The following is a 26160-nucleotide window of genomic DNA, read 5'->3' as shown; positions in this document are numbered from 1 at the left end:
AACTTTAGCCTTTCACTGCCAGACTCAGCATAAAACAACAGGAGATCCTAAAGGGCTGGGATCTTGGTCACCACACTCTCTATATAACACACTGCAGAGCATGGACTCAATACTCAAAGGCAGTAATGATAACACCTAACTGGCGAAACCAATTTGTTCATGATAAAGGATCTCAGGTGTTTCCATGGATAGTAGGGTTTTCTGACAGATCCAGGCTAGAACTCTGTACACAGAATTAAGACCTTTTATAAGAAAATATAGCCTCGCTTTCTTTGAGACATAGGACAGAATGCCAAATGTCCCTGACAGGTTTAAATCACACTTGGAAGAGACTTAAAATAAAGGCCTAGACGTGGGCTTATTTGTGGTGGTTTCTGAAGCTGGTGGAATGGACCAGCCTGGTAGTTTCACGTCACCCACATGCTTCATAATCACCACAGCTCCTTGCCCCACACTCGACCTCAGAATATCACTATCTGTTCACCGTTCAGTCAGTCCCCTGTAGTGGATGGGGACGGCTATGACACGTGCACATTCCTTTCCACTTTGTGAATCAGTTCACATTCTCCCTAGATTGCTCCTCTAAGAAGATTCAACAGCCTCCTGGGCTTTCCTGTGTGCTTAATTTAAAAAAAAAAAGTCAAATTAGATTGTGTTGACCACATTCAAACCACTGATAGCTTTTCACTGCAAACCCATGTCCAAACCCTACAGCCTGGAATCTGGAATCCCTTCCCTCCTTTTCGAGCAGCCTCTCCTCAGTCAACCCCAAGGCTCCACAGGGCTGCACAGAGGTCACCTGCAGAACACCAGCTTGGTCCAAGCATCCCCTCTTTCTGCACTTCTAAGTCCCACCCTTCCTTTAATGCCCCTATTGTGGAAGCCTGTCCAGAGTCTTCCAGTTGGAATTAATCTCTCCCTCCCCATATTCCTATAACATATGTCTTGTACCTTGGTTAAAACTCTTATGGTAGGCTGCCCTGGATGCCACTTATTTCATGCATGTGCCTGCCTTCCACTCAGGACCAGCAAATTCCTACTCTGAATGCATATTTAAATCAGCTTGGGGATCCTTGGAAAAGTGGCTGAATACAGGACTAATCAAGTACAAGATACGTCCAGAACACATCATGTTAGGCCAGAGAGTAAGAAAATGCTTTTTAAAAAACGGGAGGCAGGCACTTCCCTGGTGGCACAGTGGTTAAGAATCCACCTGCCAATGCAGAGGACACGGGTTCGATCCCTGGCCCAGGATGATCCCACATGCCATGGAGCAGCTAAGCCCATGTGCCACAACTGTTGAGGCCCGCATACCTAGGGCCTGTGCTCCGCAACAAGAGAAGCCATTGCAGTGAGAAGCCCGCACACCGCAACGAAGACCCAACACAGCCAAAAATAAATAAATAAATAAATAAATAAAATTTTTTAAAAAAACAACAAAACAGGAGGTATGTCACAAAAATACAGAATTCAGCTTGAAGGAACTTCCACTGGACAAATCTGAGACAATTTGAGCAACAAAATAATTAAGTATAGTAATGAATTATAAACCACTGAAAAATATAAGGCCCAATGAGTCCAAACCAATGAGATAAATAAATGGGGGAGGAGAATGCTCCGTGCAAATGGTAAATGCAAGAGAAGGACTGGAGTTAGCAAAGCATCATTTTGCAACCATCATAGTAAAGATTGGTTCAGGCAAGAATCATCAATGGATGCTGAATCTAGGAGACCTTTTTGATGATGATCAGGACATTTTTATAGTCCAAGTGTTTCCCACAGATTGCTTACTAGTTGCAAGGGCAAAAATACTATTTTTAGAGACATCAGACAACACCTAGACTGGGTGAATGAAGCAAAATTAACATCAATAATGAGAGGCAGATAAACATCCGTGCCTCCCAATGAAGAACCCTGAGGGGGACACAACATCACCCATGTAGCATTCTGGCTGGGAATACATAACCTGAATCTAATCATGAAGAAACACCAGACAACCTCCAAACAAGGAGTGCTCTATTTAAAAAAGTGGGGGGTTGGGAAGGGTAAGCAGAGGAGGGTGGAGAAATGTAGCCTTCAAGATGTCAATATCATTAAAAACAAAGAAAGGCAATGAAAATGTTCCAGCTTAAGAGTCTAAAGAGACATGACAACTAAATTCAACACTTGATCATGGACTGGATTCTGTACTAGAGGGGGGAAAATGCTTTTATGAAGTATATTACTGGATCAACTAGCAAAGCTAGAATATGGACAACAGATTTGATAAAAATATTTATCAGTATCAATTTACTGAAGCTGATAAGTGTGCTGCGGTTATATAAAATAACTATTCTCAGGAAACATTCATTGAATTTTATAGGGATAAAGGGTCACAATGTTTGCAACTTACTTTCAAATGGTCCAGGACAAACTTTTAATTTCCAAAATGTTAAAAAAAAACAATGCCCAGAAACCTTTTCTGATTTAATTGTTAAGTGTGAGGCCCAGATATTCTATATTTTAGAGGCTTCCCAGGTTGGGAAGCGCCTAGAGCAGTGGTTCTCAAAGCACGGTCCTCAGGCCAGCAGCATCAGCATCTCCCACTGAGTCAGAAGCTCTGGGGGTGGGCCCAGCAGACTGTGTTTTAACAGCCCTCTGTGCAATTCTGAGGCCCACTTAAGGCTGAAATCACTGACCTAAACTATGAGCTCCTACATTCTGTATGCTACCTCCTATATTCCCCACAAAACCTAGCAAAATGCTTTATGCAAAATCACATCTCAATAAATGCTAGCTGAATTTAGCTTGACAGTGAATGAAAAGGCAGAAATGACCACTGAGGCACTTTAAGTCAATAAACTAAAGGTCCCAGCTAAAGCATCACTCTGAGTTTCTAAAGGGAATATAAAATTTATTTTGAAAGCAGTAAACGAAGTCAGATTACTCAAGAGGTTAGTAAAAGCACTGTTGTCCCAAAAGGGAGCATATCAGCTTACAGTTTAAGTCACTGTCAACTGAAAACATGCCATAACTTATGCAAGCTCTTAGACAGGTATTTAAAAATTAATTCTGTGGTTCTGGGAAGCAATGCATAGCGATTAAAAAGCCATGTGGTATGCATCATGCAAGATCTGATTAGAAAACACAGCATCCACATGGCTGTGCTGTGGCCCACATCGGATGAGGATGGCCAGATTTCAGAAGAACACCCTCCAGGTGGCATTTGGAGAGACAAGACCCCTGTAAAGACAACGAGATGATCAATTTGCCTACTAAGTAGAAAATGAAACAAATAAATCCATTTTTATGCAATTGTTTTCCATCTTGAGAAGTTAAACTGCTGAAGATACACTAGGATGCAGGGTGTCATCCCAGCCTCACCACATGCTTTTTCTGATTGGCACCCAGAAAGATTTCACAGGAAAAGGGTGTTACTATGGTATTGTTGATTTAAAGGTTATCTAGTCACAGCGAGGCAGAGGAGAATTCATCTTCAAAATTCACCTCCTTATTGAAAGCCCATGGAGTGTCTTGGCAATTAACAATTCCTATCACCTCTAGCTGTTCCCTATGTGAGAAGACTCAGAACTCGCCTTACAAATTGCTCTTTTGAAGATCAAAGGGGAGCTGAATGTGTCTGTGTGCTCTCGATGAGACTGTGATTTAATGGAATTTTTAGAGAAGGCTTGCTGGCAGTGTTTGGATGAGAGCCCCAGGCGGAGGATTCAGGGGAGCTTGGCCACTCTACCCTTTGGAGCGTCTTCCCTGTCTTTAATTGGCACCTCATTAGAAATTAATGAAAATGACATCCTCTGTTCTTCCTGCTCTAGGCATCGAATGCTACAAAAAGGTCCATCACAATTCGTAACACATTCAATTTATACAGCAACGGCTCTTAAGCATTATTTATGAGATGTGAATTTCTTGTCAGCAGTTAATAACCTGTACAGAGTGGAAGGGGAATGGAAAAAAAGATTGTGAATATATATTAAAAAAAAGATTTTCTGCAGTGGAAAAGTGTTCTGTTTGAGTTCAAACCGCCTTCCTGAGTCTTCACTTACAGTAGTAAATTACTGTGTTTCCCGTCTTCCAAAACCTTTCAGGGCAGTTAAACGTCTCCCTAGCACTCCATGCAGCCTCAAGGAAATAACTGTACAACTCACCTTTTCCTAGAGATGCAAGCAGACAGGCAGGAGGAACACAAGAGCTATTTGTCAGGGACAGTCCCAGAGGTGTGTGTTCCCATTACTGTCCTTCATCTTTTAAAATGTGGCAGTTGACTCAGTCATTTTTCTGGGGACATAAGTGTAATGCTCTCAGTGGGCCCAACTGAACTCCCAGCTCTCTCTAGGAAGGCTACATCTGGTGGGACTGCAGAAAGCTCAGGGCTCTCTTCTCCAGCAGAAAAATCAAATCTCTCTATAAGACGACCCTCAGAATTGGGCATAAGCCAAGGGACCACGTGTTAGATCATTTAAAGAGAAAACACATCTATGGCAAACCCAATAGGCACTTACTTTAGAAACCCAGCCTCCTGCCTGAGAGGTGAAGAGCACAGCAGAGTAATCTGCACTTACCAGAGCCAGTCAAGTTGGCTTCACTTTAGGAGCACATGAAGTCATCCAACATGTATTTCTAGATATTTTCAGCTTGGTGCTTAAGACCTTAGGAAATTAGGTGGTTTGCATCAAAGCTGAAGGGTAAACTGGGAGACTCGGTTACCACACCTCTGGATCTCTCAGCGCTAAATTGTGAATTCTCACTGCTTGCCTGACAAGGAGAGGAGGTTATTAGCCACTGCCAGAGGCGAGACAGCACACTTGATGGACCAACTGCTTGATCCACTAGGGCAAATGCTGTGTAATACCCAGGATTCAGTTACTTTCAAGAAGGAAACAAGAATGTAAGGTACAGGAAAATCCCATGATTCTAATTTAGGAATCACCAAAGGCCTGTGTTACAAAAGCAACAGGCAAATGGTCAGGGAAGCTGCACAACACTGGTAACAGACTGAACTGCTGAAGCCCCAAGGGGTCCACGTGAAGACCAAAGCAAGAATTTGCAGACCACAAAAGATCAGACAAACCACTATGGGCAAAGCTGGTTAGCCATGAGACCCCAGAGTTTCCTTGGCTAACCACAGTATTCCTTCACTACCTCGTTAAGAATTTTACATTACCTGGCAGGGTTGATCAAGACACAGCCTAAGAACAAGGTTCTGGGCTCACCTGGACCACATCACATTGCAGGAACAAAAGTGAGGTTTGAAAATTCTGCTGACAGCCTCTGCACCCATGTCTTATCCTACCTCTCTCCTTACACTTTCACACAAGCATTTAATAGGATAAATAAATGCCAGGCTAAAGAATAAAAACTTGTCCAGTGATACCTGGACTCCACATGCTAGTCACCGTTTCTGCAGTTGAATATAAATATGTTTCTGATACTGCCGAGTACCACACACCAGACTGTGTAACAAACAGATTTCTACTCATGACAGGAAAGGAGTTCCAACTCAGTTTCCACGAGAGGCTGGAACTCCCTTCTGTCCTTCTCATTTCCAACAGGGCAGATAACTGAGGGACAGGAGCAGCAACGGCGATCTCTTCAGAAGATGAAGAGCTTTGAGCAACTGTAACTTCCTAACTGCTGGGAGAACCACCTAGTCCTGACTACCAGCATCAGTACTTACAGGATATCTAAGGCCATCCCAGAGGTAAAAGGAGGCTTCTAAAAGCTCACTCCTAAGGACAAAGGATACAGGATTCTCAGAGGCTAGAGCCAGTGTGCCTGATGACAGCTCTGTCCCAAAGAACAATTTCACAATACTATGCTCTAAAGTCAAGAAATAAAAACAGGGACAGGAAAACTGTAAGTCAGCCTAAATAATGCAGCTACACAATTTCGCTTCCACGTGACACGATGTATGTGGTCAAAGGGAGAGGAAGGATTGTTCTAAGTTTTGTTCCACCGTGGGTAGGCATAAAGTTTTTAAAAAGTACATCTCACCAAAAATTCCAAGAGTTGGTATTACACTGGATAATACAGAAGGAAAAGGTTACTTTAAAGCTATTTCAAGGGGTTAACTGACAATGAATTATGGTTCAAAGAAAATAATTTTCTAATCAAACTTTAATTTAAAAGGGATACGGGGGAGAAATCTTCCATTTATTATATATAGTAAGAAGCTCATTCAAAATTAATTTAATATCTGAGTTTTACGGTACATATCTCAGAATTTCACTGGTTTGGTTAACTTCTAAATAAGTCATCAATGAGAAGGAACCACAGTAATATGCAGTGGCGAGAAGCTGAGAGCAGTAAGCAGTGACAATGCAACTCTAATGAAATATGTTTAAGAGTAGTTGGGGAGGTTTTTTGCCTTTTCTGTATGTGTGAGAGGAAATAAAGGGTGTTTAGAAATAAGAATCCTCTACTCTGATTTCCCAAGCTCCAAACCTATAGCTCGCAGGGAGGTACTCGGGAGAAGAATGAAGGAGCTCAGCCTCTCAGGGCGCCAAGGACACAGCCTCTACCACGCTGTGTCCTCCACTGGGGGGACGCTTACCGCAGCGGCACGATCCCAGTTCCTGCTGCACCAGCTCCAGTTTGGTTTGGCACTGGAAGCACCGACGTCGGCTTTTCTGTTTAGATCGGCTGGTTTCCTCGGATCGTTCAGTATTCTCCAGTAGTCGTGGCCGTTTCACTGGCGAAGCCTCATTCTCAGACTGTGAATCTGAGCAAAACAACACATTTGGGGGTCAGGGTTAGTGCTTGGCCTGGCAAGCACAGCTGATTAATGTGCAGCCAAGGCATTCTTCTGACCAGGCTACTGCCCTTTTCCAGGAACTGGATCAGTATAAGCAAGAGCCAGTTCTTCTAACTGGCCTGGTTTATGTCCCAAATTGTGACAAGCATGCACCTTTAGAGCTGACTTCTAACAAGCCAGGCCCAAGCTAGGAGAGGAGGGTGGGGTGGCTCAACAAACATCTGTTCTATGTTGTCTTTAAAAAATAGCTATCTCTCAGAGGAGACCATTCGAGCTGGAAATGGGATCCTCTCTTTGTACCCCTTCTTTGGGTCCTAGTTGTCTACTGCTTGTATTGGTTATTTATCTCTTCTTGGATCTTTGTCCTTAAGTGGACTGTAATTCGCCAGAGAAGGGACTGTGTCTACTATTTCTGTATGTCACCATGCTTAGCACAATTCTATACCTGAAGTCAGTGTTTCATGGGTGATCCATGCTCTTTTCTAGTAAAAAGACATTTCTATTCCTATGCACAACTAAACGCACAAGAATCAGGTTCTAATACTGAAAACGATTCCAACTTTATTCAGAGTGAAGAAGTGTCCTCGTTTGTTCACAAATAAGCTGTCCCATGGCCTCCAGCGTGGGGTGGTACAGAGGCAGCACTTGGCACCACAACCCTAGGGCTGGTGCCAAATTAGCAGGTGAAGGGAGATGCAGTGTGCAACAAGTGTTTTGTATAACCTTAAAAAAGTAAAATGCAATAAAGTTCATGTCACAGGCAGACTGTAAATAACTCTTGCTTTCAAAAAAAAAGAAAAGAAAAGAAAAGAAAAGAGCCAGCACTTGGGGGGCTCTGTACTCCTGGAATTACTGACACTACATACTGACGATGCACCTCTCGCCAAGGTTCCAAAGTGATTTGTGCTAAACCACCTCTGGAAGAGAGTCTCCTAACACAGTAGCTTCTTACTGGTCTCCCTGCCCTTCCCCTTGTCCTACAGTCTATTCTCCACACAGCAGCCAAGCGACCCTGTTAAAAATCAAGTTAGAATCACTTCACACTCCTGCTCAAAATCCTCTAATAGCTCCCCTTCTTGGAGGAAAAGTTCAGATACTTCCTATGACCCTCAGAAAGGCCCTGCCTTTCTTATGTGCCCTCCTCCCATCTCTCTCCCCTCATCCCCTGCTACTCTCTCCCTCTGCTCCATCCACACTAGCCTCTTGATTGTCTCCTACCTCAGGGCCTTTGCACCTTCTGGTCCCTTTGTCTGGAACACTCTTCACCCAGAACTACCCGGAATTCCCTCTTTTAAGTCTTTTAAGCTACATTTTCAATGAGGTCTTCTTCCCTGAAAACCCTGTCTAGACCACTCTTGCCCCCTTCAGCAGCACTTCCCTTCCTCCCTTTTCCTGCCTTTTATTCCTCCACAGCACTTATCTTTTGACATTATCCTCCAGGAGAATGTAAACTCCTGGAGGGCAGGAAGTTTCACCAGCTTTGTTCACTAATGTGCCCTCTATGCCTACAACTCAGTATTTCTTACATGAATAAATCTTCTCCTAAGGCAGTCCTGATTTTCTATTTACTGTGTCTCTAGTGAGAAGCAGTAAACTGTTGGCTGTTTTTCTTTCTTTCTTTCTTTCTTTTTTTTTGGCCGTGCTGTGAAGCATGCGGGATCTTAGTTCCCCCGACCAGGGATCGAACCGAACCACGCCCCCTGCAGTGGAAGCACGGAGTCTCAACCACTGGACCACCAGGGAAGTCCGGCTGTATTTCAAGGAAGGCTGTCTGTATCCCCTTCCCAGCCTCCTTCTGTGTGGAGAGGATGCTGCATTTCGCCCGAGCACTCGCTGGCCCTGACAGTGACAATGGTAACAGTTTGCTCACAGCCCTCCGGCCCACCGCACCGTGCACTGACTTTCAGAAGGTACGCACCATTCTTAGCAATTGTAAACTTCATTTTTCATTTCATTTAGTTCTTGCACCCTACATGACATTTTCCCCCAATACAAACCAACTAAACAAGGCCTTTGATGAAAACAATTGAAAGCAAGTTCAGCCTATTTCCCAGCTCTGCTGAGCAAAGCTGTCCAAACCTAGTCAGTGTGATGACTGAGGCAGCCAGATGCACCAGGCCCCTCCCCTTCCCCTATAAGAGCAACAAGCAACAATCTAAATGTAAATGATTACAAGGCAGCCAGACAAAAGGAATTCACCTGGTATGGGCCGCACTGTTCTGGGGGGGGGGGGGTCCTTTTTTACAAACCAGAAATGGCACTATTTGTATTAATAACCCTATTTCGACTTTTTTTTTCCCATTGGGTAATGAGAAGAGAAAATTCTAGAGTAAAAACTGAAACAAAAAAATGGTGTTTGTTCTGAGACAAGGTCCTAAATCTGGAGCATCCACATAAGAAATTATCCCCCAACCCTGGGGGGTGAGGTGGGGAGAGGAGAGAGATTAGGGTGCACACAAGAAGGTGGCTGAAGCCTTTGCATTTTTAAATTGTTAAAATCCAGAGGGTCTTGACACAAGGCCAGCACACCTCAAATATAAAAGAGGACCACTCGGACCCTCTTTTATTTGCACTGGGACCTCATAGAACTGAGCTTGTGTCTGGAAATGCAATGTTCACATTCAAAGCTGTTTCCCAAGTGAGTCTGCTCCAAACTGTCAAATGTGCTGTCTACCTTCGTAGCACCTATTTCCATTTCTAAAGCAAGCCTCTGCTACAAGAAGACAATTTACTTTCAGTAAATGTCAATGTTATCCATGGCTAACTATTTTCAAACAAGCAAGAGAGTGGTATGTGAAGACAATATTTTTTAACATACGATTCCTAAGATTGAGAAACAGAATTCATATTGATATAATCATAATCATCATTGGTCATCACCAAACAACCCAGCTGATGGAACGCCCCCAAATTAGGAGGCCTGTCCAGGCCTGATCTCTTTTCTTCTAATTCTCCACCTTGTCTGACCAATGAGCACTCAATAATAACAAAACTAAGAAACAGGTCTGCATGGTCTCATCCTGAAATTTTCCTTTATCCATTCCACACTATATATAAAGACAACTGCATTATTTGTTCTGGAAGGCAGGAAGCATGGGATGTTCCTGAAACAGTGGGTCCTTAGGGAGGTCTTTCATGCTGCCAACAGCTTCTGGCGGCACTGCACTGGCCATCCTAAAGGAACACCACTCAGCCCTAGTCAGTCCTCTGAGAGTCAATGTCTCGGCATCTGTGCAAGTCCAAGACCTAAGGCATCCATGTATAGAAAGCCTGAGCCATGAGAAGCAGTCCTCAATGAGTCTGAACCAAGACAGGTGAAATGTTTACCAGAATGTGTTATTTTTCAGAATCAAGGAACTGCTCCTAGACATTAAGAGATTCGTACTTTAGCATTCTGGAATACGCCCACTTATCCTTCACTCAGTCAATGGTCTATTAAGTGGAAAGGAATCCTTGTGCCCTCTAATGCTCTCTACCACAAGGAGGGAGGAGAAAAAACTCCCTAAACTGTTTACCACCTTCCACATGCTGCCATCCAATTATGTGTTATCTGTAACTTCTTGGCAAAGCAAACCATTCCTTGGCATTTCCTCACAAGTCAACTTAGTATTTTAATTATAAGCTGATGAAATAAATAGCGGTCTACAGGATCATCATCATGTCTGCATAAGAAATTTACATCTCCTCTCCTAATTACTTAATGAAACCTGTGCCATGTGGGGAGTTGCCTAAATAAGAGAAACAGATGTCCAGGACAAGAATTCTAATTACATAATAATGAACTAAATAATTCAACTGTTCAATTACAAATTTAATGGCAATTTTAAAAGGACCACCAGAAAGAAAAGATCCAATTACGGTCAACACTAAAGGAACCCTCATCTACTGTCCGTATTTGAATAAATTAAAGTTTGATTATTTACTTTTTGCTCACAAATAGTAAATAGTTCTTGTTACCCTGAAGCATTTTCAACTCCTCAACAATGATGGAAAACACCTACCAGTCTACTTGCATAATCTGAACTTGGGCAGTAAGGGTTTAATGCAGAGAAAAAGGTGAACAGAAATAACTCTCATATGCAGCTTCTTTAACTGTCAGAAGAAACGCATCCTTGCAAGGAGCATGCTCATTAGCAGCAGGAGGAGTGCAGCGGCGAGCTAGAAACTGTTCCCACCCCAGGAGTTAGGAGTGACTTCTAATTAAGGTCCTTCATAAAGGGCCAACAAAGCACCTTCTCCCAGTATGCTTTTTCTTGAGAACATAATCTAGTCTGTATGTACCCACACAAGAGCTGCCCACATGCCTATGCCAGGCTCACAGTTCTTGATATCCAACCAGACCCCCTCTTCCTCTGCCTACGTTTAATAGCCTGAGGAAGATACCACATCAGACCTTCTAGTCAAAGGAAAGTCTGATCAAGAATCATAAGGTGATTAAACGAGAAAGGAAAATCTTAAGAAAAAGTAGTTTATCTCTCAGTTTCCTAGATTTAAAGTAACCATTGCTTTATTTGTGACAGAGAAATAAGTACAGTGATTTTTAAAATATATAATCCTCTGAAGAGAGAAAGTCTTCTAATTGTACTTTCCTAGCCAATAGCAGAAAAGTAGTGGTAAGACATTCAATTTAGGAACACAGTTTAACTGGAAAACTTGACTGGAGACGACAACAGACCTACTTCTTTTAAAATTCTGTTTTATCTCTGACAGAAATTCACATTTGTTCCTTACTGTCACTGTTCTTGTCTTTACAACTCATGTTCTCTCCTGAAAATTTCCAAATAAATTGTGTCAGCCCTGTCAGAGCTGAATCCCAATCTCCCTGAATCTCCCATCGCTGTGCAGCTGGCAGCCCGCACACAACTGAGACTGCTAACCATGACCATGTCCCTCTGACACCTCAGGCAGGCTCCTGACCCTCTGCACAAGCCAACACTCATGGTTTTGAACAGGAGAGTGGAAATAGCAAAGTGCCAACAAAGAGAAGGAAGCTTCTTCTATTCACTTCACCCATACCTTCCCTCACTTCTAAGAAAGAAAGATGAATCTGTTTAATCTCAGGTTTTATGACAGCTTTTGAGGTACTCAATCAGTTTTTTTAGAATCTATCACAGTCTCTTGACAGACTGACATTTATGATCCCAACAGTCTGTGCAAACATCAGTAAGAGCAATAATTAATGAACCCTCACACATCACTGCCATCTCTACTTCGACCATTTAAAAGAAGCTTAAGAGCGCTTCCCTGGTGGTGCAGTGGTTAAGAATCCGCCTGCCAATGCAGGGGACACGGGTTCGATCCCTGGTTCGGAAAGATCCCACATGCCTCAGAGCAACTAAGCCTGTGCGCCACAACTACTGAGCCTGCACTCTAGAGCCCGCGAGCCACAACTACTGAGCTCACGTGGCACAATTACTGAAGCCTGCGTGCCTACAGCCCATGCTCCGCAACAAGAGAAGCCACCGCAATGAGAAGCCCGCGCACCACAACAAAGAGTAGCCCCTGCTCGCCGCAACTAGAGAAAGCCCGCGCACAGCAACGAAGACCCAATGCAACCAAAAATAAAAAATAAAAGAATCTTAAGCTGCTAAAACCTCTGTCCATGAAAAACACCACACTCTCACTGGAAAAACTGATAAAAGACACTTAAAAAAGAAAATCTGTTTTATAGGTACTTTCTCTCTTTCTCCTCAGGCTTCCTTTCAGTGTATGCAAGGATTAGATCCATCCTCTCTGGCTTCTTACTCTGTATGCCATAAAAGACTTCAGGAGAGAAAACTCCCTCATTATCCATTAAAGTTTTGTTTCCACTTTATTTGGCTGGAATTTCCCCCTTCTTTCTTATTTTCCTAATGGTCCTAGAACTATTTTGGAATATCACACCTGTTAAAAAGCTGTTACACAGAGAAAGAAGTTCAACTCTTTGGAAGAGGCCGATTATTAAAATTTTGTGGAAAAACCCTTCATTTTCATTTGATATGTAATACAAAGATGAATCTAGTTTGAAATACTCCTAGGATGCCACATCTTAGATCATAACCATTTTAAAGGTCAGGTGTTCTCAAACTGTCAGGCAGTACTGTTGTGAAGCCCAAATCCCTCTCTTCTCCTTCCATCTCCACCCCCATCCCTCCAGGTTATTTCCTCTGGCTTGCTCCTTATCTTGAGGGTGGTCTCCTCCATCACAACCTCAAGACAGCAGACCTGACTCTTCCTCCCTGCTGAGAACACAAGATCGGGAGACCTGGGGTAGCCAATCAGTAGAACCAATTATCTTGGGAGCACACCTGAACTTTTGGGGTCTCTGTCCTTCTCAGTATGCTCAAAAGACATAAAGCATCAGAAATCTTGAGGGTAATTTTATCATCTAACTGTCTGACTTTGATCTTCACGACAGCAATTCAAAGCTGCTTCTGTAGGGACATTTTTTGATTGGAAGACAGCTTAAAGAGTAGCAGAAAATGCAGAAGTCATGAGCCATAATTTGTACCCTTCATGAAATGAGCACCCATACGTCCCAAAGACATGTTTTAAAGACTGGGATCAGATTTCTCACTTCCTCATAGCCCATCTCTCCCTCTGATTCCCGCTGGACAAGAAACTGAAAGCTGATTTTGGTGGTACACACTGACACCAAAAAAAAAAAGCAATTATGAATTCATCAAAGGATCAAGTAAGAGAAGCTAATGGGCTGTGGGGAGAACAGCTCTCCATTAAATAAAATCATCTTAAATGAAATCACGGCATCAGAGTCCAACAATTCTAAAGGAAGGAGTTTCTCTCAATTTTTCTTTCTAATCTGTGTGCCTTTTATTTCTTTTTCTTGCCTATTGTATTAGCTAGGCTTTCTAGTATGATACTGAATAGGAGAGTTGAGAGAGGACATTTTTGCCTTGTTCTCAACCCCAAGAGGAAAGTATTCAGTCTTCACCCAACTTTTTATTTTGAAAAATTTCAAAAATATAGAAAAGTTCAAAGAATAGTACAATTAATACCTGTGTACACTCCAGTCAGATTCAACAAGTGTTAATGAACGATCTGTCACACTGCTTTATCTCTCCCACCCCAATACCAAACCATCTGAAAATAAGTTGCAAACATCAAAATACTTCATATATACACATTTAACAATAAGGGCATTTCCTTACATGACTAAAATATCATACCTAAGAAAATTAAGAATAATGCTCCAATGTCATCTAACATTCAGTCCATATCCAAATTATCTCCATTGTTTTCAGTGTTTACCTTCATTGTTTCAAAGGCATGTCCAATCAAGTTGCATGTGTTACATACATCTGGATCTTACGTCTAAATCTCTTTTTAATCTAGAACAGCATACTCTCGAATCGTATATTCATTCATTCATTCAAATGACATGGACTTCTGGATAGTCCTGGTTAGTTTTCCTGTGGAATATACCACCATCCGGGATTGACTGATTCTTTCTCCCTCTCTTTTCTATTTCTCTCTCTATTTTTAATGACATCATTTACTTGTAAGGAAGGAGATGTTTTAACTGTACACCTCCTCTGCTTCATATTCAAGACCAGCAATTAAACTTCCAGCAAGCCCCTGACAAACCCACATGGTCGGAGGGCTGGCACAAGTAAGGGCAGGTGAAGAAGGGCAAAGCACTGTGTAATCAGCCCAGTTCCCATTACACCTTGGCAGTGGGGGAAGGAATGTTCTTCTCTAACTTCCTCCACTGCACACCTGCCGTACAGGACATCAGGATATAGTTCATCTGTGCCTTGGCAAGGAAAGGATACTTAGGTGAACGTTAGGAGAGGAGCTAGCTGTCAGTGTTTTAGCCCATGATTTCTTAAAGTCTGACAGCACTGTCTGTGACTGAAGTTGGTTCCAGAAGGCCACAAGTCACTTCTCTAAATATCTCCTTTCCAATAGCTTCCTGGCCTTTTTCTGATTGCCCCTCCCCTCCTGATGGACTCTACACTGTTGCTAATTGTTCCTATAAGATATCCCTTTCATTGCTGATCGCTCAACTCTCTAAACCTAAGGAAAATTTTCATCAGAATAAAAAACATAAAGCAAAAGCCCAGGAAAGTTCACTTGCAATAATAATCACAATCTCATTAAGTAAAATAAGACTCTCAGTTTATTTGATCTAATTTATGTAGGCCTCCAGATTAATGACCACTCTGTTCAGGGCCCAGACAAGTCAATATTTTATTAATTATTTATCAAGTGCCTACTGTGTGCCAGGCACTGGGCTTTAAACTAGCAAATCAGAACTACATATGGCAATGATCTCTCCTCTCAAGGAGGCCACATTCCAGGAAAGATATAAATAAATAAACCTACAGCATATTAATGTATGAAGAGACTATGAACATAAAATGTGGAAGTGATAAATTCTGTTAAGGGGGTGATTAAGAAGCAGAAGAGGGAAAGGTCGAAAAGGTACCTCTTGGGGCTTCCCTGGTAGCACAGTGGTTAAGAATCCACCTGCCAAGGCAGGGGACACGGGTTCGAGCCCTGGTCCGGGAAGATCCCACACGCCATGGAGCAACTAAGCCCGTGTGCCACAACTACTGAGCCTGCGCTCTAGAGCCCGTGAGCCACAACTACTGAAGCCCACGCACCTAGAGCCCGTGCTCCACAACAAGAAAAGTCACCGCAATGAGAAGCCCGCACACCACAACGAAGAGTAGCCCCCACTCACCACAACTAGAGAAAGCCCACACACAGCAATGAAGACCCAACGCAGCCAAAAATAAAATAAATAAATTTATTTTTTTTAAAAAAAGGTACCTCTTGAACTTAAGAACTATACTGTATACATATAAACAGGTGATTTTTAGCTCACATCTGTCATCCTCGCATTGTTTTCTGTTAGCCCTGCTTTTCAAAATACCATTTGTATAAAAGTTGTTGCTCATCTACCTTCTACCTCATCTCTTTACCAAAAATCGTATCTATTAGTAGATCCTTTCACAGTCTGGAGAGCAAAGGTACATGGAGAACACCTGATTGATGGGTTTTCAGGGAAATAAAGCTGTTTTATATCTTTCTCCTCTCTTTGACGCCAACTGGTTCAATTTGCGGGTGGGGGGGGGTGTTCATGAACATCTCACTAAAATGTCAATGGCCAGGTTAGTTCTCCTTCCATCACGTTTATTAATCTTAATACTGGTCTGTCGGTCTGAACAGACACATACATGGCATTAACTGCCAATTTTTCTCTATCAGGAATCTTTCAAGCCCATTTTCCTCTTATTATTAAATGATTTACTCTGAGATAATTGTAGGTTCAAATGTAGCTATAAGAAATAATACAGAGAAATCCCACGTACCCTTCACTCAGTTTTCCCCAATGGTAACATCTTCCGAAAGTCTAGTACAATATCACAACCAGGATGTTAATGTTGATACAGTTAAGCTACAGAACATTTCCATCACCACAAGGATCCCTCATGTTGCCCTTTTACAGCCATGCCTACTTCCCTCTCCCCCTCCCCCACCTTGCTCCCTGGCAAACCCTGGCAAACAGTAATCTGTCCCCAATTTCTAAAATTTTGTCATTTCCAGAATGTCATTTATACAGTCATACATGAACTTATAGATGAAATCATATGGTATGTAATCTTTTGTCCAAGCTTATTTTTAAGGTCACTTATCACAATAGGTAGATATGCCACAAGAGATTCCTTAAGTTACGCTTCAGTAATAATTACAATAATAACCACTAACACAAAGCACTTATCCTGTACCAGCACTTTTTAAATGCTTTTACAAATATTAACTCATTTTGCTTTTATAACAAGGTTATGTATGAGGTAGGTACTATTATTACCCACATTTTAAGATGAGGAAACTGAGTTATGGGGTAAGTGAATTGCTGAAAATCACACAACTAGTAAGTAGAAGAGTTGGACTGTGAACCCAGGCACCATGGCCTGGAGTCCTTGCTCTTAACCACCACGCTATCCTGTTTCCAACTGTTACTACACTTCAAGACTCTACTTCTGCTCTTCCATGAGGGTACCTTACTGTGAAGATGAATTTCTGCTACTTCGTATGTATCCAAAGACCTCACTGCCTCTGGGATGAGGGTGAGGGCAGATACTGGGTCAAGTGTGGGGATGAAAAGCAGCACCCCTCTCACTTATGATCTCCTTATCCAAACATGGTGGTGCAATTTCTCTAAACTACAACTCTGTTGAATAACCCTATTTGTCCTCTGCTCTTAGAATATGATTTATAAGACTTACTCCTCATACCATTTTCTTCCTATCCCTGTTAACTCTCTGAATATCTCTGGATTGTAGTCACAGTATTTTATTTATATGAAATCAGCTTTATTTTTTTCTCTCATGTTATTTTTATAAATCTGTCCACAGAAGTTTCTTTATTGCTTATTTGTAGGATGATAAAAACTTTTCCCCCAGTAGCAAAGGAAAAGGTCTCTTTAAAAAGGCACAGATGAGGGTGACTACCCCATAAACCACTCCTGGGTTCATCTGAAAAACTGTGGCCACCATCCCTGTTTGTTAAGTGCCATTGCTACTGCACTGTTTATTTAAAAGGTATCACCAGGAGCTAAATTCTATAGAGGGGTGGCTGGTCAGCAGAACGTGTCAGACTAGCAATACAGTAGTCATCCTTTGTAGCTGGTACTGGCCTGGCACCACTTCCTTGTTTTAGCTTCTTCATTAGCAAGACCTGTCCTGCCTGCCCAACTAAACCATATTACTTTCCCCATAGATTTTTCAGTTACTCATTGTAACCAACAAATTACCCTCAATAGATAATCTTTCCTTTTTATAACCTGTTTGGGTATTTTAGAGTTCAACAACATTACAATGCATTGATTTTTAAAATATTACATTTATAGCATCAGTAGCGTACAGGATAAGGTAGTAGCACTATTGAGGTGAGACAAACAGAGAGCAAGATGAAGAAACCCAAGAGAAATATGTACTTCTCAAAGGCCACATGCCTTCGTGTTTGGTGACCACAAAACACGCTCTATGACCACAAGGATTCCAAGACTCTCAGTGCTAAGACTGGTCTTGAACTTCTGTTCTACTACCTTTTCCAGTATTTCCAGAAAACTAATAAGATCAGCCACGCTTTATTTTCATTTACCCAAAGAAAGGGAAATTTGAGAGAATCCATGAAGTATCTATATAACCAGACTTATTTTCATATAACTGGGTCTAAGGCAGGCAATACTATTTTCATTTAGTTTCTTAGAACACTCATTTAGACGTTACACTGACTAAAAAATATGTAATAAGTCTACTTTGTAGTTACATGAAACCTAGATTTTTCAAATTATGCCTTACAAAATTATACAACTGTTTTGGGCAGCTGGGCAGTACATGTGACTATAGTCACTTCTTCCTACTGGTGACATATTTAAAGAAGCCAGGAGGAAGGAACAGGCCAGAAGTCTTCAAATAATGTTGTACCCTCATATCTTGGTCTCCAAAGCCAATGACTTGCCCAAGGGTTAATCTGATTTGACCCTGGGTCTTTTGCCAGGATGACTGAAATATAGGTGTCCTTTATGGAAAACACTTGAGTATGGGGGTAGGGTGAGGACATGGGTAAAGAAGAATGAGACATTAATTCAATTTTTCTGACTTTGTGTTAAAAACATACAGACAAAAAGTCAAATATTCCCACACAAATCATCTCACCCCTATGAAGCTTATAACTGTTTTGTCTGCCTGACTTATAATGCAAGCCTCTAGGGGCAGGGACAGAATTGGCCGCGTTTAGTACTCCACTGGTACTCAACAACAAAATAATAATAATGATGATGAAAAAGAATATAACAGAGGACAAATTCCTAATGACGGTAATTTTGCAATGAGAGATTGTCATCCTGTGGGCTGTGCTCCAGGTTTAATGTAAGGGGGGAAAAATGTTTGAACATTTATATTTTGCTATTTTTAAAAAAATCAGCTTGAATGCATAACTAAATAGATGCTAAAATTAAATAGCTGATTTGTTTTTAAACTATTTTTGTTTCTAATTTAGCATCAACTTAATTCAGTTCCTCTCTCTACCTATCACTTAGTTTCTTCCACCCAAGATTTAGTCTTTTGACTCATTACTCCCAGGGTAAATCCTTAAGCTTATAAATAAATACATCTGTGCCTCATTTTAACTCTTTCCAATGTGAGGCTAAATGAACCTAAAGTTAGAACTTAACATGATGATAAAGAGTGCCCAGTGAAAGCCTTGTCCCAGCCCCCCCCACCGCCCCCAAATGAGTACCTTAGGCGTTCATTACTCAGGGGTGTATCAGTGTTGACGTAGATACTACTAAGTGTGTAGGGGGTTGAGGAAAGCTGCCTTAAGAAAATGGCTTATGAAGGAAAGAGAAATAACCCCATTTGTAAAATGAGCTGCTGGAAAATCAGAGGCGAGAAACTCTACATAAAATTATTATGAATATTTATCTTTAGTCCATATTTGAAACATGAGAGGAACAAGCATCTAGCATTTCAACCTCAATTCAACCAACTTTGCTCAACACTTAACAGAATTATGATTTACCAAGATGTCCACACTATGAACCATACTAAAAAAAATCAACTATATATTTTATCAATGTTAACTTCCCAACTTTGAAAACTGTACTGCAGCTATATGAGACAATACCTTGATTTTAAGAATTACACACTGAAGTTTTAGTATAAAAAGGTCATTACTGAAATGGTTAGAGATGTGGCTATAACACACACACACACACAAACACACATGCACGGAGGGGGTGAATAGAGAGGAGAATAAAGAAAGCCAATGTGGTAAAATGTTAACGTTTGGGGAATCTGGGTGGGGGAGTTCCTGAGAATTATCTTCTCGTAAAATTTCTGTAAGTCCGAAACTGTTAAAAAAAGCAACAACCACTATATCCCAGTAGTGGGAGTAACCATACTGTCTTTTCTTAAGGCAGCTTTCTTCATACTTGGAGATGACTGGCTAGAGTGCCTGCTGAATTCCTTCCCAGAAATGTTGATACTGCTTAGGTCTGATGGGAAAGTGCATGACCAAACAGTTGTAGCAGGTAATCAACAGTAAGGTCAAAGCTCATACTTCTCCAGGTTTGTAGTTAAGTCAACACTTATCTGTAAGTACACTTTAATGATTAGTCACAGACTTGTACCTGTCACTCTCTTAGTCTATACTTCCTCCAATTCTAATAAGGACCCATTTTAAATTGCATCAATTACTGCAACAGCTGTTCCAGGAAGGATGATGACCAAGACCTTAAGACATGATTTTAATCTTTTAGAAATGGATTTATCAACAGGAAGCCAAAGAAAAAGTAGTTCTGAACCCTTGTCAGTTACAGGAACTATCAGTTAATGCCAAGCTGGAAAACAGACTGCTGCAGCTAACACTTCCCCTTCAAATCAGTACTACACAAACCGCGCCGCCCCCCCAGCACAACTTTCTTTTAAAAGCGACCCTGCATATTTGAACACATAATTCAAGCTGTAATGTGATAACATCTTTGGAGAAGAGGTCTTCAACTTTCTCTAGAAACAAAGAAGCAGTGCCCAAAATACTTTTTTTGCAAGTAAAGTCTGGCCCACATTCAAGGTAAAAATCTTAAAGACTGTGTCTCCTGTATTCCTTCTTTATCCCTCGCTAAAGTAACAGAAAAGTTAACAATCTGAGTTAAACGCCCTGTTTTCTTGCTTATATATGTATACATTTTTAATAGGTTTTGAAAGGGTGGATGGATGTGGGAAATGCATAGCATGTAACTAATTCCTCTGTCCATTAAGCTAATAGAGATGTGGTTTATTTAAAATTCTGAGTTGTGGTTCTGCTATTTGGGAATGGCTTTCTGAAACTCTGTGGGTGGATACTGGTAATGAAACAGAATTCAGAACGGCGGGGAGCATAGGGCCAAATAAGCTTTTATAGCAGAGTGTGTGTATGCACTAAAAATAATTATACATATGTAGTGGGAGGCTGGTTAACTGAGCCCACAGAGGCACTTGGCTGTTCAGATAACTAATCACAATATGAAGTCCCCCATGACAGGAATGTTTCCAAGGTTAAACTGTCTGATTTTTAATCATAAAGAAGTAAATTTATTGGCTAAAGTTCTCTCATGTTGTTAGGATGCAACAGCCAGTCTTTTTATCAAGATTTTAACTACAAGAAAACTATCAACCCTCCACGGCTCCTAAATTGTGATTTGCCTCAGAAGGAAGGAGTTCTCAATTATAAGTATAAAAACTTAGAGAAGAGCTCAGAAAATAAGAGTATTTATTGTTTTTTTGGAAAGCAAGCTTGTGAAATTTCTGTAAGAATTACTTTATACCAACACATACAGTAAAATTTTACTTTTAAAACAAGGCCTAGAAACAAAACAGAACAAAATAGAAGTTTGATTTACCTGTTCTGATGCCCAGTTTTCTTAAGAAGGGGTTTTCTGGGCTTTCTGTCATTACCGCCCTCATCTGCTGAAACAGGGCTGCTAACTGCCCCTGACTCCACTATCCTTCACTTCTTCCTTTCCAGGTCTGCACTCTCCAATCTGCTTGGCCTCGGGCCCTCATTACCAGTTTCTGATTCCACCTCTTTGTCCAACCAGATCATGTGAGTTATGTGAGTTCTTTCTTACTTTCCTCCACCCTCCCTCAAACTCCTCTTTACCTTCCCTTCATTCAGACCATCAGGTACATTCTGTCCACATCTCTATTACCTACTGAGCATTTATCAGCACTACGTACTTTAAATAGATTATTTCATTTCCCTCAATAACAACTCAGTAGCTGGGTCTGTTATTGTACAGAAGAGAAAATCAAGGCTCATAGAGAGATACAATTCTTCCAGTTATATGGTTGGTAAAAGGGGGCACTGGAATGTGAACCCAGGTGGTCTGCCTCTAGAGGCCCCCATTCTCAACCATGAACACATATATCTCCCTTCCCTTCAGGATTAGGGGCTTTACCTTGGGTACGATCCTATCCCCTACATTTCCAAAGAACCACATACTACTGAGGCTACCCTTTCCTTCTGTCTTCCACCAATGATTAAATCAGGAAGCACAGTCCTGACTTTGTCCCAGATAACTTTTAGTTCAAGAGGATTAAACACATTTTCCTCTGATCCCAACCCCCAGACCCAACTGAAATAAAAGCGCAAAAATAACAAGAATGAACCCACTGCAATAAATATAATTGTGTATGTTTAACATAATCAGCAAGAGATTTTAAACAAATCTCTAGACGGTGGTAGCAATGGGAGTGGGTTAAGGCCGAAACTTGGTGACTGCAGAGGTGGTAGCTGCTGCATGCAAAGGAAAAGTCTTAAGAGAAGCAGAATGAGAAGCAGGGCAGAAAGCAGGGGATGCACTGAAAACACTTTTATTTGTTTCTCTCTTTCTTTTTTGTAAAACAACTATACTGGTTTTGGCAGCAGGCCATATTTACCTGGCAGAAATCTGGACAGCTCCTGTCTAGAGAAACTGAAAGGCCTGCCTAGGCAAAGCCATTTCTATGGTTCCTCATAGTCCAGTCTTCCTCCTCCATCAGGTTCTTAACTTCCTCACAACGACCCTGCCAGTTAACACCTCGTCCCCACTCCATTCCACACAGAGCCCCAGTAAAAATTCCCATTCAAGAAAGAGGCATGGTAGAAACCCTGCCCACCCATGTAGGCCTTTTCTCTTAAAAGTCAACAAAGGGACTTCCCTGGTGGCACAGTGGTTGAGAATCCGCCTGCCAATGCAGGGGACATGGGTTCGAGCCCTGGTCCAGGAAGATCCCATATGCTGCAGAACAACTAAGCCCGTGTGCCACAACTACTGAGCCTGCGCTCTAGAGCCTGCGAGCCACAACTACTGAAGCCTGCATGCCACAACTACTGAAGCCTGCGTGCCTAGAGCCCGTGCTCCCAACAAGAGAAGCCACCGCACCGCAACAAAGAATAGCCCCCGCTCACCACAACTAGAGAAAGCCCGCGCACAGCAACAAAGACCCAACACAGCCAAAAATAAGTGTGTGTGTGTCTGTGTGTGTGTGTTTGTGTGTGTGTGTGTGTATATATATATATATATAATATATATATATAAAGTCAACAGAAAACCAAGCTTCACCAGGCAGATAAGGAGAACCTGAAGCATGAAGTAAAAGACAAAGATAAATAGGAAAACTGGCCTCAAAGCAATCACAGAGAATTCAGCAAACAGAAGAGCACAAGTCTAACCACTAATTAATACAGTCAGAAGATACTACTATATGGGACTTCCCTGGCAGTCCAGTGGTTAAGACTCCGCGCTCCCACTGCAGGGGGCTCAGGTTTGATCCCTGGTCAGGGAATTAAAATCCCACATGCCGCGTGGTGCAGCGCAGCCACAACAGATAGATAGACAGACAGACAGACAGACACATAGATAGATAGATAGATAGATAGATAGATAGATAGATAGATAGATAGATAGAGACAGACAGACAGACAGACAGACAGGGCTTTAAAAAAGAAGATATTACTATATGATAGTAATTCTTATTATATCCATAAGCAAGAATAGGATACTATGAAAAAGAAACCTTCAGAGAACCAGAGCAAGCGCATTGAAAGCTTGATTGTTGAAATACAATCAAAAGAAAAGCTGAGAGATAAAGTCAACAGAATCACCCAGAACACAGAGAGGAGATGGAGACTATAAGAAAGGAGGTTAAGATCACCAATCTAGCAGGTCCAACATCTATATTATGAGTCCCAAAAGAGAAGAGAACATTGGGTTGGGGAATGTCAAAGACAGTCTGCAGCTCCATGAAGGAGTACGTCAGTCTTCAGATCTTAGGGCCTAGCAAGTATCCAGCATCTTGAATGAGGAAAAAAAAGGACAACCACCAGATACTTACTACAAATTTTAGAACACCAAGAATAAAAACATGGTCCTAACAGCTCTTGAGGTGGAAAAATCCTAGCTATACTACTTAGTATCAGTGTCATCTGACTTCTCAGCAATAACATGAAATGTGAGAAGACAAGGGAGCAATGATTTTCATCCAAGAATTCTAAGCTTAATCAAACTTTCCAACAAGCTGGGGACAGAAGAGACATTTTCAGATATGCAAGAATCCCAACACTCTTTCTCTTAGGAACTTACTTCGGGGCTGTATTTCAAAAAATGAGGGAATAAAAGAGAGAACAGTAAAGGGAAACTCTGAGGTGACAAAATAGGCTTATAAAACATCTAGTCTAGATTGAGGCAGAAAGATGGTGGGCTCCAGGAGGGAGGTCTTGAGTGAAAGGTATAAATACAGGTTAGAAAAAAAGAAAGGCAAGTACAAGTTCCAAGAAAAAAAAACTGTATTAAAAAAATTACGATCCAAATATAAAGCAAACTAAAATGTGGCATGATTTTTGAGCAACTGATGGAATACAACAACAACAAAACCTGATTTGGCTTTGATGTAAGAACATTCTCCTTACAGGCCCAGGCACTGTGACATCAGACCCACAGAAAAAGCAATCTATTCCTAGCATATAACTTGGCCTCCTGGCAGGGAACAACATTTACAGAGTCATAATAATATAAATGTCATTTATTGGCTTTCAGTTTAAAAAAAACAACCTATGGACATAATAAGGAAGATTTGCTTGTGGCTATAGGCCAAAAATAAATAGTTAACAACTGTGACAATATAAAAAGTATAAGTATAGCTGACAGGAGGTATGATAAGGTAGTACCTCTTATCACAGGTACTAATATCCTCATTAAGAGATGGTGCTGAAAATTGATGGATCAAGAAAGAAAAGGGGCTTTCCTGGTGGCGCAGTGGTTGAGAATCTGCCTGCCAATGCAGGGGACACGGGTTCGAGCCCTGGTCTGGGAAGATCCCATATGCCGCGGAGCAACTGGGCCCGTGAGCCACAACTGCTGAGCCTGCGCGTCTGGAGCCTGTGCTCCGCAACAAGAGAGGCCGCGATAGTGAGAGGCCCGCGCACCGTGATGAAGAGTGGCCCCCGCTCGCCGCAACTGGAGAAAGCCCTCGCACAGAAATGAAGACCCAACACAGCCAATAAATAAATAAATAAATAAATTTATAAAAAAAAGAAACCTATTAAGTGTACCTATTTTAAAAAAAAAAAGAAAGAAAGAAAAGGATGAAAACAAATAACATAAATTTCAAATGCTGGGATGAGGAACTGTGTGAGCTAAATCTTTGTGTTTCAAACCAGTTGACATCTCAAAAATCATGAATATAAGCATTTTTTCTTTCTTCCACAGTTAGTAAAAAGGTAACATAAAGAGTGAAACTACTAAAACAGAAACTGTCAAGAGAGAGATGCTGTTCAGTTTTGTGGGGTGGGACCATCTCTACGCTATCTTTCTCTTATAAACTATTCTGGGTTATGATGTGCTACCATGTGTTACTTTTGTAAAAATGAAAACATATAATTAAAAAAAGAAATGAGTACCACTTATTCTCCCTTCGTGCTTTTCTTCTGGGTTAAATATAGTAGCCAGAGAAAGTCTCACTTTGGCCCACTATAAATTTAAACTATTTAATGACAGTTTGGATTAGCTACTATTTAGAAATCCTATTTTCCCCCCTCAGTCCATAGTAGTTCTCTCAGTTCTCTACTGCTACTGATAGCTGTATGATCTATTTATTCAGAAAATGATGACCTTCAAGGATGAACTCCGTAGTGCATCTTGTCTCAGCTGTCTATATATTAAAAGAGAAAACCTATTTATCTATATCTGTATCTCTTCGCTTATACTCTAGGAGGGAACTAATGCTTCTGGGTTTCTGCCTCTAAAGAATCTTGCTTGTGCACCTTTTCTATTCCTCCTCTAATATTTTCCACTTCTTTCTCTTCTTTTTGTACTTTCCCTTTGTATCTTAACAAGGGTAAAATATTTCCCTATCTTAACCACCTCTGCATCAAGAAATGCCTGATCCTGATTCTCCCTCCAACCACCACTATTTATTGGTTTTTAATGGCCCAACTAACTCCTTAACTGAATGACTTGTCTGCTGCCTTTATTTCCTTGTTATCAAATGCCTCTTTAATGACTTCCCATCAGGCTTTGGTTTCCCACCATATGACACTAACTTCTTTCAGGTTTTCCAATGATCTTCTGCTACCCATAGGCAACAGCTTTCCTTAGTCCTCATATTTCCTGGCCCCTCTTCTCATGCATCTTTCATGATGCTGTATGAAGTTTTCTCCCTTCTTTAGCTTCCTTAACTGACTGGCTCCTCTTCTCTTTCCCAGCCCCCTAAGTACAACCCTTAGCCCCTTTTTCTTCTGTATTTGCTCCCTTACCCACTTGCACACCTTTCATCACTGCTTCAAGATCAATGATTTCCAAACTAGGTCTATATTTTTAACTTTCTACAGGACAATCTACAACAATCTACAATCTACAATCTAGCTCATCAAAAACT

At 41.3% G+C, this 26160-nt stretch overlaps 1 protein-coding gene across 1 annotated transcript in view; it reads right to left on the bottom strand.

Annotated features, from left to right (window-relative positions):
* Positions 1-26160, bottom strand: part of ZFAND3 (zinc finger AN1-type containing 3) — a 326971-nt gene that overhangs the window by 20401 nt on the left and 280410 nt on the right. The window contains exon 5 of the mRNA XM_057554383.1: positions 6551-6718. Within this exon, the coding sequence (XP_057410366.1) occupies positions 6551-6718 (168 nt within the window). The remainder of the gene's footprint in view (positions 1-6550; positions 6719-26160) is intronic.

The sequence above is a fragment of the Balaenoptera acutorostrata genome, chromosome 10 (genome assembly GCF_949987535.1).
Source record: "Balaenoptera acutorostrata chromosome 10, mBalAcu1.1, whole genome shotgun sequence".
NCBI lineage: Eukaryota > Metazoa > Chordata > Mammalia > Artiodactyla > Balaenopteridae > Balaenoptera > Balaenoptera acutorostrata.
Note: the sequence above shows the minus strand (reverse complement) of the source record. Positions and strands in the feature narration are given on the sequence as shown.